This window comes from Triturus cristatus, chromosome 1_1 (genome assembly GCF_964204655.1).
Source record: "Triturus cristatus chromosome 1_1, aTriCri1.1, whole genome shotgun sequence".
NCBI classification, from domain to species: Eukaryota; Metazoa; Chordata; class Amphibia; order Caudata; family Salamandridae; genus Triturus; species Triturus cristatus.
The window spans coordinates 40,825,025-40,839,084 of NC_140579.1; the positions used below are offsets into that span (position 1 = coordinate 40,825,025).

At 42.2% G+C, this 14,060-nt stretch overlaps 1 protein-coding gene across 1 annotated transcript in view; it reads right to left on the minus strand.

Moving 5' to 3' along the window:
- The window catches only part of LOC146869302 (E3 ubiquitin-protein ligase TRIM39-like), a 102,007-nt gene that overhangs the window by 14,605 nt on the left and 73,342 nt on the right, over positions 1–14,060 (minus strand). Inside the window, exon 5 of the mRNA XM_085647111.1 lies at positions 3,291–3,340. Coding sequence (XP_085503237.1) covers positions 3,291–3,340 — 50 coding nt within the window. The remainder of the gene's footprint in view (positions 1–3,290; positions 3,341–14,060) is intronic.

Genomic DNA, 14,060 nt, shown 5'->3' on the forward strand with positions numbered 1-14,060 from the left:
GTGTAGATGCATGCACTAGTTCAGTGTAGGTGCATGCGCTAGGTCAGTGTAGGTGCATGTGCTAGGACAGTGTAGGTACATGTGCTAGGTCAGTCTAGGTGCATGTGCCAGGTCAGTGAAGCTGCCTACATTCTAGGTCAGTGTAGATGCATGCTCTAGGTCAGTGTAGGTGCATGCGCTAGGTCAGTGTAGATGCATGTGCTAAGTCAGTGTAGATGCATGCACTAGGTCAGTGTAGATGCATGTGCTAGGTCAGTGTAGGTGCATGTGTTAGGTCAGTGTAGATGCATGCACTAGGTCAGTGTAGATGCATGTGCTAGGTCAGTGTAGGTGCATGCGCTAGGTCAGTGTAGGTGCATGCGCTAGGTCAGTGTAGATGCATGCGCTAGGTCAGTGAAGCTGCATACACGACATCAGTGTAGGTGCATGCGCTAGGTCAGTGTAGGTGCATGTGCTAGGTCAGTGTAGATGCATGCGTTAGGTCAGTGTAGATGCATGCGCTAGGTCAGTGTAGCTGCATACACAACGTCAGTCTAGGTGCATGCGCTAGGTCAGTGTAGGTGCATGTGCTAGGTCAGTGTAGATGCAAGCGCTAGGTCAGTGTAGGTTCATGTGCTAGGTCAGTAAATGTGCATGCGCTAGGTCAGTGTAGATGCATGCGCTAGGTCAGTGTAGATGCATGTGCTAGGTCAGTGTAGGTACATGCGCTAGGTCAGTGTAGGTGCATGTGCTAGGTCAGTGTAGATGCATGCGCTAGGTCAGTGTAGCTGCATACACAACATCAGTGTAGGTGCATGCGCTAGGTCAGTGTAGGTGCATGTGCTAGGTCAGTGTAGGTGCATGTGCTAGGTCAGTGTAGGTGCATGTGCTAGGTCAGTGTAGGTGCATGTGCTAGGTCAGTGTAGATGCATGCGCTAGGTCAGTAAATGTGCATGCGCTAGGTCAGTGTAGATGCATGCGCTAGGTCAGTGTAGATGCATGTGCTAGGTCAGTGTAGATGCATGTGCTAGGTCAGTGTAGGTGCATGCACTAGGTCAGTGTAGATGCATGCACTAGGTCAGTGAAGCTGCATACACATCAGTGTAGGTGCATGCGCTAGGTCAGTGTAGGTGCATGTGCTAGGTCAGTGTAGATGCATGCGCTAGGTCAGTGTAGATGCATGCGCTAGGTCAGTGTAGCTGCATACACAACGTCAGTGTAGGTGCATGCGCTAGGTCAGTGTAGGTGCATGTGCTAGGTCAGTGTAGATGCAAGCGCTAGGTCAGTGTAGGTGCATGTGCTAGGTCAGTGTAGATGCAAGCGCTAGGTCAGTGTAGGTGCATGTGCTAGGTCAGTAAATGTGCATGCGCTAGGTCAGTGTAGATGCATGCGCTAGGTCAGTGTAGATGCATGTGCTAGGTCAGTGTAGGTACATGCGCTAGGTCAGTGTAGGTGCATGTGCTAGGTCAGTGTAGATGCATGCGCTAGGTCAGTGTAGCTGCATACACAACGTCAGTGTAGGTGCATGCGCTAGGTCAGTGTAGGTGCATGTGCTAGGTCAGTGTAGGTGCATGTGCTAGGTCAGTGTAGGTGCATGTGCTAGGTCAGTGTAGATGCATGCGCTAAGTCAGTGTAGGTGCATGTGCTAGGTCAGTAAATGTGCATGCGCTAGGTCAGTGTAGATGCATGCGCTAGGTCAGTGTAGATGCATGTGCTAGGTCAGTGCAGGTGCATGCGCTAGGTCAGTGTAGGTGCATGTGCTAGGTCAGTGTAGATGCATGCGCTAGGTCAGTGTAGCTGCATACACAACGTCAGTGTAGGTGCATGCGCTAGGTCAGTGTAGGTGCATGTGCTAGGTCAGTGTAGGTGCATGTGCTAGGTCAGTGTAGGTGCATGCGCTAGGTCAGTGTAGGTGCATGTGCTAGGTCAGTGTAGATGCATGCGCTAGGTCAGTGTAGGTGCATGTGCTAGGTGAGTGTAGATGCATGTGCTAGGTTAGTGTAGATGCATGTGCTAGGTCAGTGTAGTAACATGAGCTGGGTCTGTGTAGATGATTGCACTTGGTAAGTGTAGGTGCATGTGCTAGGTGAGTGTAGATGCATGTGCTAGGTGAGTGTAGATGCATGTGCTAGGTCAGTTTAGATTCATGTGCTAGGTCAGTGTAGATGCATGCGTTGGGTCAGTGTAGATGCATGCGCTAAGTAGATGCATGCGTTTGGTCAGTGTAGATGCATGCGCTAGGTAGATGCATGCGTTGGGTCAGTGTAGATGCATGCGCTAAGTAGATGCATGCGTTGGGTCAGTGTAGATGCATGCGCTAAGTAAATGCAAGCGTTGGCTCAGTGTAGATGCATGCGTTGGGTCAGTGTAGATGCATGCGCTAGGTAGATGCATGCGTTGGGTCCGTGTAGATGCATGCGTTGGGTCCCTGTTGGTGCTAAAACTCTGGAAAATAGAGTGTGTTACGTGGTAATAGTGAATTCTGAGGTAATTTCCCATTCACTAGTCCCAGAATACTGCAGTAACTGAGTTGCTCGCAGTTATCCAGCCTAGCAGTATCATTAATGTGAGGTGTGAAATTACCGCATCTGAATTTACAATAAACTTAGCATGAATATCCAAGGAGAAGAATGATTTAAACAAAGGAAATGCGGCAGCGCGTATACAGAATGGAGATGAGTAGAAATCTAGAAAAATCTGGAAGAGACAAATTTAGAGACACAAATCAAGTAACTGTACCCTGACGTGAGTGCACGTTACCACTAAATGCCATACGATACCATACCACACCATAAAATATCGCTATCCCGTTCCATCTATTACCACCATAACAAACCATCCCATACCATTATAACATATTATACCATTATCTCACCCTATAGTACACCCACCATAACATTATAACATTCCATACCATACCAGTCCACACCATCACATCCAATCCCATCCCACCATAACATCCCATAACATACCATACATACCATACCATTCTGTAGCACACCACACAACACTATACCATAGTATTCCACACCACACCTTACCATACCATACCACACTACACCACACGCTATCATAGCACACCACACCACACCATACCATAGCACACCACACCACATCATAGCACACCACACCACACCATACCATAGCACACCACACCATACCATATCATAGCATACCACACCATACCATAGCATACCACACCTTACCATAGCATACCACACCATACCATAGCACACCACACCACACCATAGCACACCATATCATTTTCATGAACAGTAATATTCAGAGCTAATCATCACAATGGTATTTACCTTTATAACTCTCCATCACCTCTGGGCTCTGAATCTTCACATTATTACACCTGTAATAACACACACATCATCTTTGTATTAAAGAGCAATGACAGCTACAGGAATAAAGCATGAACATCACACAAGAGCTGTATTTGAAATAAGATTCAGTATTAGGAGCAGCGCCTGCGGACTAGAGCTCAGTGTGAGTTACTGTTCATACACAACAGTCAAAGCTCTGATGATATCCAAACGTACCTTTAATATCTTATGACAGGATGTGGGTGTTCTATGGCAGATGGCTCAGTGAGACAAGTGTGTTTTATATGATGCTATGGAGTGCCTCGTTGTGCGTTTTCTAGGAGCGGCCGTTGGCTGAGTGAGAGGGGGGGCGGCTGACTAACAGGTTACATCTGCTCCTGGTGGAGTCTCGTGTATACACTTAATAAATACCTTCCTACCTGAGGTCCACGTGAATTCCTGACAGCGCCCACAACACAACATTGTCACATCCAATCTCTGCCAGTGTAAACCTCGTCACCATTCTCTACAACTAAGATATTGAAAAGCCTTAGTGGGATTGCTGGAGCAGAGTTTTCATTTAGAAAATTCAGGGGCTTTTGAAGCTCTGGCATGTCTATGCGTTTTATTAATTTATTAATGATTAACAATTAATTATTTGTCTTGTGCAAGTGTGTTTCTACTAATCAATCTGTTTGTCTCAACATAAGAGAAAGTTACACGAGGGTTAGCATGTGTGTGCTGTTTCTGTTTAATAATAACATGCAAGTTTTCATGTTTAAACGTTGCTGTGTGCTGTTTATTTTTTAGCACAAAAACGCTTGTCGAATTAATGCTCTTTATGTCGCAAAGCTAGATAAATACATACACATAAGGGTATTAGAGGGGTTAACACTGTTTAATCACTATGCTGTAGTAACGTTTATTTTGTCTCTTTAATTAAGATGGTCTATTGTGGCCTATGGAGGCCTGTACAAGAGGTAGCAGAATTTTTGAAACCTGGTGGCTGTGGCATATTCTGTGATGTGACAAGAGAGACCTCTGATGGAAGTCAGCTAACCATGGACCTTGCTATGTAATTTTCCATGAGGACATCAGCAGTTTGGAGGATCTCCAAAAGAAATGGAACGTCCTTGGTGATCTCAGTAAAACAAAGGAGCCTTGGAGAAAGTTTGTGAACTGTAGCTCGATTGCCGAGGAGAGACGGAACTTATTAAATACATTGTAGTTTTTGGTTCCTGTTCCGTAGTTTTATATTTTGTGAACTTTCCTGAGCGAAGATTTTCAGATGTAGCAATGATACATTCCTTCCTTCTCGCTTTGCTTAGTGATTCGATGATGCTACAAACTGTTATGTGTATTTCCATTGTAGTTTTTACTATAAGAATGTTAGCCTAGGGAGGGTTATTTGCCACTTGCCATTTTGCCTTGCTGCGTGAATCTACGTTGCTGAGGATCGATGCTGAGGACTTTGTCTTGAGAGACTTTGCCGAGAGACTTGTCCTGACCCGTTCTGACACTTAGTTAGAATAGGTAACTATGAGAAATGATTTACTCTGATTGATTTACTTTTGACTAATTTTAGATAAAGCAATATAATTTTAAACATGGTGTTGTATATTCTTTCTTGTCAATTATTGGGTTTATATATTTGATCATTATTGTATATGTTGTATAGATTGTACTAGGATAGTCACTAAACCAGGTCTTATCGACCTCGATATAGATGCTGGGTGATCAGGAGGTTTTCTTCCCACAGGTTTATTGCTGGTAGAGTTTTTGAATGTATGTTAGTGAAATGGGCCCTAGCGTATGATGAATGTATGTGCGTGTAACTGTGAGATTACTCTATCCGTGGTAGTGGGAACATTTTAGATACCCAGATCTCTATCAATTTCCTGGTAGCAGAGGATGGTTTAGATGGCTATCTTGATCTGATAAGATTGCTTGTACATTTGCTTATTGATTATTGATTATTGGTTGATGTTGGTATATGTACTAATACTATATGTTGGACTCGTAATGTTGAGTTATATGTAGTGCTTCTGGAATTTGGAAGCTGGTAACAGTTTCGTAGTAGAGCAGAGGGAAGTATATGCTGCTCTCGGGAAAGACGGAATTGTAAGGAATAACGTGTGACAATTGAAGTTGCGCGTCACATTGTCTGGGTTCGGGATCAGTGACATTATTGTATGTTACTATTAGAATATATTTCTGGTAAATAAGGAGTGTATATGATAGTGAAGGTTATCTGTGAAACTTTGGTCTTAAGTCCCAGGGATCTGTAAAGATTTCCGTTAAAGCTTATCGCGGGAGGAGTAATAGGTATTCTCTGAGCTTGTTTGAGGAACTGGGCAGAGGTAAGCTGCTTAGTTGATGTATGTTAAAATTCTGTAGTAGGACAGATTGTTCTCGGGAAGCAGGATTCTGTGTGTTCGTACTATATTTTTCTTGTATGAAAGTGCGTGGATGCATATACATTTATTGACTGTAAGACTCTTTGGATAAGTCCTGGAGGAAACAGTTATGAGATGTATGAAAGTTTGTTGACTCTTGAGAAATAGACTCTCTTTTTTCTATTCTGTGGTTAGCGAAGCAGACAATGGAGATGTTTTTATGTTGTAACTAATAGATTTTGTAGAAATCTTGACACGAAGTCTACTGAGAGATTTTGTAAAGGAGGGGTAGACGAGTGACAGGAGACAGGAGACAAGCGACTGCAGCGACTGTTGACGTCAGAAAGACCGCGCTCTGATTGGATAGTGGATCAGAATAGGGTTCGCGCTAGGATTGGTGCGTTAGTGTGAGTTGCGCAGGTATTGGAAGAGCTGTTTAGTGACGTAGACACTCCAGGATTGGTGCGTTAGTGTGAGTCGCGCTGCTATTGGTTGAAAGTTCATATTGTATATTTATAATACGGAGAAAGAGTAGAGAGTTTTGGTAAGCGCTAAAATGTATTACCAAGAAGAAAAAAAGAAAAAAACGTTTTTTGGAAAAGTTAAAAAGTGGTTTACCAAGGATAAAGAGGTTAAAACAAGAGAGGGTGAGTTGTTACCTCCAGCGAAAACACCTGCATCCTTCATGGCTGCAAGATATGGGTTACATACTTGTATATGGTTGGAGAATTGGGTTAGGTATACTAAAGAAGATGGTGTTTTAGCATTTCCAGAACATGGTTCATTTAATTTGGCCGTGTTGAGAAATCTACGGGAAAAGATGTTATGTCTTGACCCTAAGCCAAGACCTACACAGTTTGAGGCTTTAGTGGAATGGGAAGAAGAAGTACATAATCGAGAAAGACAAAGATCTGGAGGTCAGTACAGACACATGTTTGGGAGAAGATATGATCGTGAGACTCATCATGATCGAATGAAAAGGTGGCGAGATGTTAGTATGTCAGAGGGATTATATCCAATGAGAACAGTTGAAGTTTCTGCTCCTTCTGCAGAAAAAGTTCCTGAGTCAGATATGAGAAGATATGGAGAATATGAGGATGAGATCTTGAATGACATGATTTACAAGAGACCACCTCCATATAGACCAGAACCAGATGAGAGTACACCAGTTCTTTCTCCGATAAGAGATACAGTTTGTTCTATTGGGACAGAAAAAGTGACACCTGAAGCTAGAGGTAGTAATCGAGGTAGTGATGAAAATGCCAGACAATTAGCCAAAACTACAACAAAATTAGGGAGTTAACGAAAAATCTGGAAGCTGTTACGGTCCCTGTAACTATAGGTCCGGTTATTCCTGTGTTTGATAAACAGAGGACAAGTGAAAATGGACTGGTGGTTCCATATGTTGGGAATAATTTGACAAGTTCAGTTGGTCCTTCAGGAGACTCGGGTAAAAGAACAGAAAGAAGTGATCTGAGACGATCTAGACATGACATATGTAGTGAAATACTGGATGCTAGTGAACCTAGTTGTTCAGGGATGCCGATTCTAGAACCGCAAAAGAGAGTGGTTCCAGTGAGAAAAACTGCTGAAATAACAGTTGATGATTTGAATGATTGGATGAAAGTTCTTCAGAAAAAGGATAAAGACTCACAAGCTATTGATATGGCTAAATTGCGTGTAGAATTAGAAGAGCTTGTTACAGGAACAGTTCCAACAGAAATCCTGAAGAGTCATCATGATGGTGAGCTGATGTTTATGTGCAAAAGCATAACATGGAGAGCAAGACATACACATGACAGGTTAAGAACAATAGCAAATGAGTTAGGAGTTGACATTGATAAAGTGAAAGCTTTACAAAAAACCTACAGGATGGATTTTACAGAAAAGGACATAGAAAATTTGAATGCTTCTGGTAGAACAGGACAGATTAAAGAAATGGTGGCTTTATTGCGAAGATGGGGTGATGTAGAAAAGTGGAAGGATAGGTGGTATAAGAAGAGAGAGGAATCTGAGGATAGAACGACTTATTCAGCATTTCCAGTAAGAGAGAAGGAGAAACCAGTGAGTAATTATCCCATGAGAGAAATACCTGGAGGAGGATATGTACATGTTCCATGGACCAGACAGGATATTTTATCATTTACGAATGATTTCCCTCGATTGAGAGAAAAGCCCGTCGAGTGGTATAGGCAGGTAGACAGGTTTGTGAAATTGCCAAAAGTGCTGTGGGTTGACCTGAATAGTCTGTTTGATATAATTGTTCCAGCAGACTTGTGGACTGAGTGTAAAATAGTTGTGAGTTGGCCTACTGAGGAATACCCAAGAGATCCGAGAACAGGGGCACCAGATCCAGAAGTAATGAGAAAGTACGATCAGGTGATGGTATACCTGAAGAGTAAAGTACCTCCGAAAGAGACAGACTGGGTTAAAATAGATCGAACACAACAGGAGGCAAAAGAATCAGTTCATGCTTTTTACGAAAGGCTGATACTGGCATTTAAACAATTCAGTGGAGATGAACACCTGAGTGACAAAGATTTGAGTCATTTTGTATACAGGTTTGTATATGGTCTCAGACCTGAAATTAGTGAGAGAATTCGTGAACACACAGTGGATTGGCAGAGTAAAAAGTAGATGAGATTTTGAGACATGCAAAATACTTCAGTGATGAAATTGAAGCAAAACAAAGAAAGCTGAAAGAGAAAGCAATGTGGGCACAAGTGAAAGTTGCGGAGAGACAAGAAGCACAGTTAGTAGAACAAGCGAATAATCCAGGAAATAATGTGGGGAATAGACCTAGATTTGCAGGAAAAGGAAAGGGGAGTCTGGAGGAAGCCAAAAAGAAGTTCCCATGTCACAACTGTGGCCAACTGGGACATTGGAGGTCTGAATGTCCTAATCCACCATTAGTGAATAATGATAAATCTTTAAATCAACAGGTGCAGGATGAAGGGAATAATCAACAGCAACAACAGAAAGTTGTGAGGCAGCAGAATCAGGAGCCAAAACCGCCCTTGCCGCAGAATAGAGGGGTACAAAAATATAATCAGGACTCAGGATTCTACAATGATGAGCAGGTAAACAAACCAAAACGTACTAACAAAGTACAACAGTACCTGTTAAAGAGTGAAGGAAGTGAGTCTGAGGGTGATTATTGACGGTGCCGAAGAGAGGAGGAAGAGTGCATACTTGGTGCAACTCTAGAAATAGACCAGGCAGGACCATTTGTGGATGGGAAAATAAATGAGGAGAGTGTTACTTTTTTGGTAGACACAGGTGCGACAAGATCAACTGTCAGGTCAACAGATGTTAGAAATCTTCCTCTCTCGGATGAAGCAATCCAAGTAGTTGGTGTAGCCAATACACAAATCAGAACACGTCTTACTGAACCAGTAAGAGTACAGATAGGGAAATTTTCAGACATGCACAGATTTATTGTCTGTGACACGAGTCCAGTGAACCTGTTAGGTAGGGACTTGTTGTGCAAGATGAACTGCACAATTTTTTGTACACCGGATGGAATAGCTTTTGAGACACCAGATGATGATGTTTTGTACCGAATGACTCTAGAGAATAGAGAAAGTGAGTTAATTGGTGCATTTGCTGTATTTGATCCGGAGGATTTGCCTCAAGAACTAAGAGACACAGTAAAAAGGGCAGTGTGGGATTTCACAGGAGAGGATGTGGGATTGATGAATAATGTAGATCCAGTGAAAATTGCAGTGAAAGAGGGAATCACATATCCTAACATTCCTCAGTACAAAATGACCCCAGAAATAATTGAAGGGATAACTCCTATAATTGAGAAAATGATTCAGCAAGGAGTCCTGAGAGAACTACTGAGTAGTCCATGTAATTCACCGATAATGGGACTGAAAAAGCCCAATGGGAAGTTTAGAATTGTGCAGGATTTGAGGAAAATTAATCATATTGTGGTGGCATGTTGTCCTATTGTGCCAAATCCATCAGTGATTCTGTATCAAATTCCACATGATGCTGAGTGGTATACAGTGATTGATTTGTGTCATGCGTTCTTTTCAATTCCATTGCATCATGATAGCCAGACGATTTTTGCATTTAGGTTTGGCCAGCGTATTTTAGCATGGTGTCGTATCCCACAGGGATATACGGAGAGTCCTTCGATATTCAATCAGTTATTGAAAAAATCGTTGGAAAGTTTGATCATGCCCGAGAATTCAGTGCTAGTTCAATATATTGATGACCTATTGGTGGCATCAAAGACACGTGAAGCTTGTGAAGTGGATACCATAGCTTTACTGAATCATCTGGCAGATGGAGGGTTAAAGGTATCTCCAGCCAAATTGCAATTTTGCAAGAAAGAAGTGCATTATCTTGGACACAATATTGAAAAAGGTCTGAGAAAAGTGACCATTGACAGGATCAGAATAATCAGAGAAATGAAAGCTCCAAAAACCCAGAGGGAAGTGAGAATGTTCCTGGGTATGGTGGGATATTGTCGTCAGTGGATAGTTAATTTTTCACTGATTGCGAAGCCATTGATTAAATTGACAAAAAGTGAAATGACAGATCCATTGAATCTGGATGCAGAACAATTGGCAGCATTTGAAGAGCTCAAAAATAGAATGTGTGAGGCTCCAGCTTTGGGTATGCCAGATTATGAGAAAGAGTTTGAATTGTACTGCAGTGAGAGGAATGGATGTGCACTTTCAGTGTTAATTCAGAAGCATGGATTAATGAGAAGGCCTATTGCGTACTTCTCATCGACACTTGACCCTGTAGCTGTGGGTTTACCAGGTTGTCTGAAAGCTGTGGCTGCAACATGCAGAAGCCTAGAACAAAGTGAGGGAATCATAATGGGATATCCTGTAAGGGTATTCGTACCTCACAATGTGGCAATTCTTTTGACAAGAAGCAGAACTCAGTACATGTCACATAGTCGTTTGACAAAGTATGAGAAAGTGATTCTGGGAGCATCAAATGCGACTCTTTAGAGATGTGTGAATGTGAATCCAGCAACACTTTTGCCGGATATTGGAAACGTAGGTGTGAAAATGGAGGATGATCATGATTGTTTGGATGTACTGGAGTACTGTACAAAACCAAGACCAGACATAAGGGATATTCCCTTACCTGAAAATGACCATGTGTTGTTTGTAGATGGATCATGCCTGAGAAATGATAATGGTGTGTTATGTGCAGCATATGCAGTGTGCAAAGTTTCAGAGGTCATGGAAGCATCACCATTGAAAGGAGTGAAATCTGCGCAAGTTGCTGAATTAGTGGCATTGACAAAAGCTTGTGAGATTGGGAAAGATTTGAGGACAACTGTGATGACTGATAGTCAGTATGGATTTGGAGTTGTGCATGACTTTGGCCAACTTTGGCTACAAAGAGGTTTCTTGACGTCGGGTGGAACTCCAATAAAGAATGCTGAAATGATTGGCAAATTGCTTGAGGCGATACAGCTGCCTAAGGAATTGGCAGTTGTAAAATGTGCTGCACATGGTCCAGGAGATGATTTTATCACGGTTGGAAACCGTTACGCCAACGATGTGGCGCAGTATTGTGCTAAGACAAATCAATCCATTAATCGGGATAGAATGGAGGAAATGTCTTTTCTTTCTGTGATGTTTACTAATGTCTTAGAAACGTGGGATGAAGTGAAACAGTTACAAGATGAGGCAGGAAAGGAAGAGAAAGAAAATTGGATTAAAGCAGGGAGTGCTCCAAGAGAAACAGACCATGTTTGGGTCTACAGAGATGGCAGACCAGTAATGCCAAACTCTATCTTGTCAATGGCAAGGATGTATCATGGCCAGGGACATCTGGGGAGGGATGCGATGGTAAGGTCCTTTAAACAAACCTGGTACAATGCAAAGTTCAGGACAATTGCAGAGAGCATTTGTCAAAGGTGTTTAATTTGTCAGCAATTTAACACTGGGAAAAAGACAGTGGTGAGTCTAGGGACAATTGGCAGAGAAGGAGGTCCTTTTACAAGAATGCAGATTGATTTCATTGAAATGCCCCAAGTAAACAGACTGAGGTATGTTCTAGTGGTAGTCTGTTTGTTTTCAAGGTGGGTGGAAGCTTACCCGACTAGAAGAAATGATGGATTAACAGTGGCAAAGTTACTGTTGAGGGAATTGATTCCTAGGTATGGGTTTCCAGTTACAGTTGAGTCTGACAGAGGTAGGCACTTTCAAAATGAGCTTATAGGTTTGATTTGTGAAGCATTGAAAATACAGCAGAAGCTACATTGTGCATACCGACCAGAGGCTTCTGGTGTGGTTGAGCAGATCAATGGCACAATCAAGAATAGAATTGGAAAGATGTGTTTAGCCACTGGCATGAAATGGCCAGATGTTTTGCCTCTAGTTCTGATGACTATGAGATCTACTCCAGATAGAACTACAGGTTTAAGCCCGCATGAGATAATCATGGGACGTGCAATGCGCCATGCATTCGTGTCTGTGAATAAGTTGGTGACAATAACTGATGACATGATTTTGGATTACTGTAAAGGCCTGGCTGACGCAGTCCATTCTGTGTTTCACCAGGTTGGAGAAGAAGCTACCACACTTGAGAAGAAGCAAGCCCATGATCTGAGTCCAGAAGATTGGGTGAGGATTAAGGTGCACAGAAGAAGAAATTGCTTGATTCCAAGGTGGGGAAGGCCAAGACAAGTTATTCTGACTACGACGACTGCAGTAAAGTGTGCTGGAGTGAAGCACTGGGTACATGCAAGTCATACTCTGAGAGTTCCAAATCCAAAAGAAGGGACTGGTGAAGAGTATTTTGAAGAGTCAGATTCCAGTGATGGTGAAGATACTGAAGATACAGAATCAGTGAGAAAAGAAGCAGAGAGAGCTTCAAGAGATTCACTGCGAGTATCAGAGAGAAGATCGGATTCTGTAAAAGAGCCTGAAGTTTCAAGTAGCAGTGGAGGAAAAAGAAAAGAAAAGAGAAATCACACAGAGATTACTCCTGAATCAGAAGAGGAGGAGATTGAAGAACCACTTGAGATTGTACTTGAAGAAGCAGGGTCAGAAGAAGATAGAGAGGGACAGATTGCGGAAGACCCCCGAGGAGGTGTAGGGAACATTCATGAGGAGCTAGGTGAAGGGACAAGTAGACAGCAAGAAGATTGCGTGTCGGAGACCCGAGGAGGGAGAGAAGTAGGGAAGTCTCAAATAGTGGTGGAAAAATCTGTGGAAAAAAAGAAAACTGCTGTGAAACGAAAGCAGAAGGCACTTGAGACAGAATTGGATGATGAAAATGAACAAACAGAAGGTCGAGTTCTGAGAAAGAGAACTTGGATTGAAGAAAAGAATAAGAAAGAAGTAAGGCCGAGAAAGGTTGTGAAAGGAGATCGATGGCCTAATAATGGAGTTAAAAGACTGAGATACAGGATAATAAGAGCAAATACATCGAAAGCTGAACAAGTGAATGAAGTATCAAGTCAAACTTCAAAAGCTGGAGAATCAAAGAAATCAAAAGAACCAGTAGAAATAAAAAGAGTAAGAAGACCCAACCAAAAGTACAGATCACCGGAATGGTCTTATGTGACACTGTCTGAAGAAGGAAAAGAAGAAACAGTGACTCGAGATAATCCGGAAGTGGTCTTGAGAAAAGTGGTTGAGGAAGATACTGGTGAAATCCTGAAAGTACTCTTGACTGACATTGGAGAAAAGTTTACGGACCACTTACAGGTTTTCAAAACACATAAATGAAAGGCATTGTCATTTACAATGACAATAGCTCAAACTCTTACAAAGGCGAGACCTATTGCATTGCAAATGGTTCTTACTGATGGGAAGAGGATGATGGGGTGGGGCAACCTGAGGTTTATTTGTTCCCAGTTTTAAGAATTACGGTTTGCTTGATCTATTACAAACTGTGATTTGATAACAGCGAACATATACTGATACACAAAGCGGTCTTAAATTTATATTGATATGTGACGATATTATTACGTAACCTTTTATTGTTGTAGACTGCAAGATGTCTATTCGGCAACCCACTACTCGACTACTTCTGATACAAATGATATTTCCAAATGTATGCTGACATGTTACAAAAAATAATAAAAAAGATCAAACAAAAAAATAAGGCAACTATCAGGCACAAGACTCCTATGCTGCTGCCCGGAGTACATGCAGCTATACCACAATTAATGCTAAACTGGAGTAAACCGACTATGTGTATCTCTGCCTCTCAAATGATGAATTAAAGAGTCAACAAACAAGTGAAGAAACCAGAGGGTGGGCCCAAAAGCTAGGCTGCACACATTCGGTGGTCCTGGTATAAAAAACATTCAACAGGCTTCAGAAGAAAATCAACGCCCCATCCAAAATACTAGGACTCATGGAAAAATGCCTGATACACATAA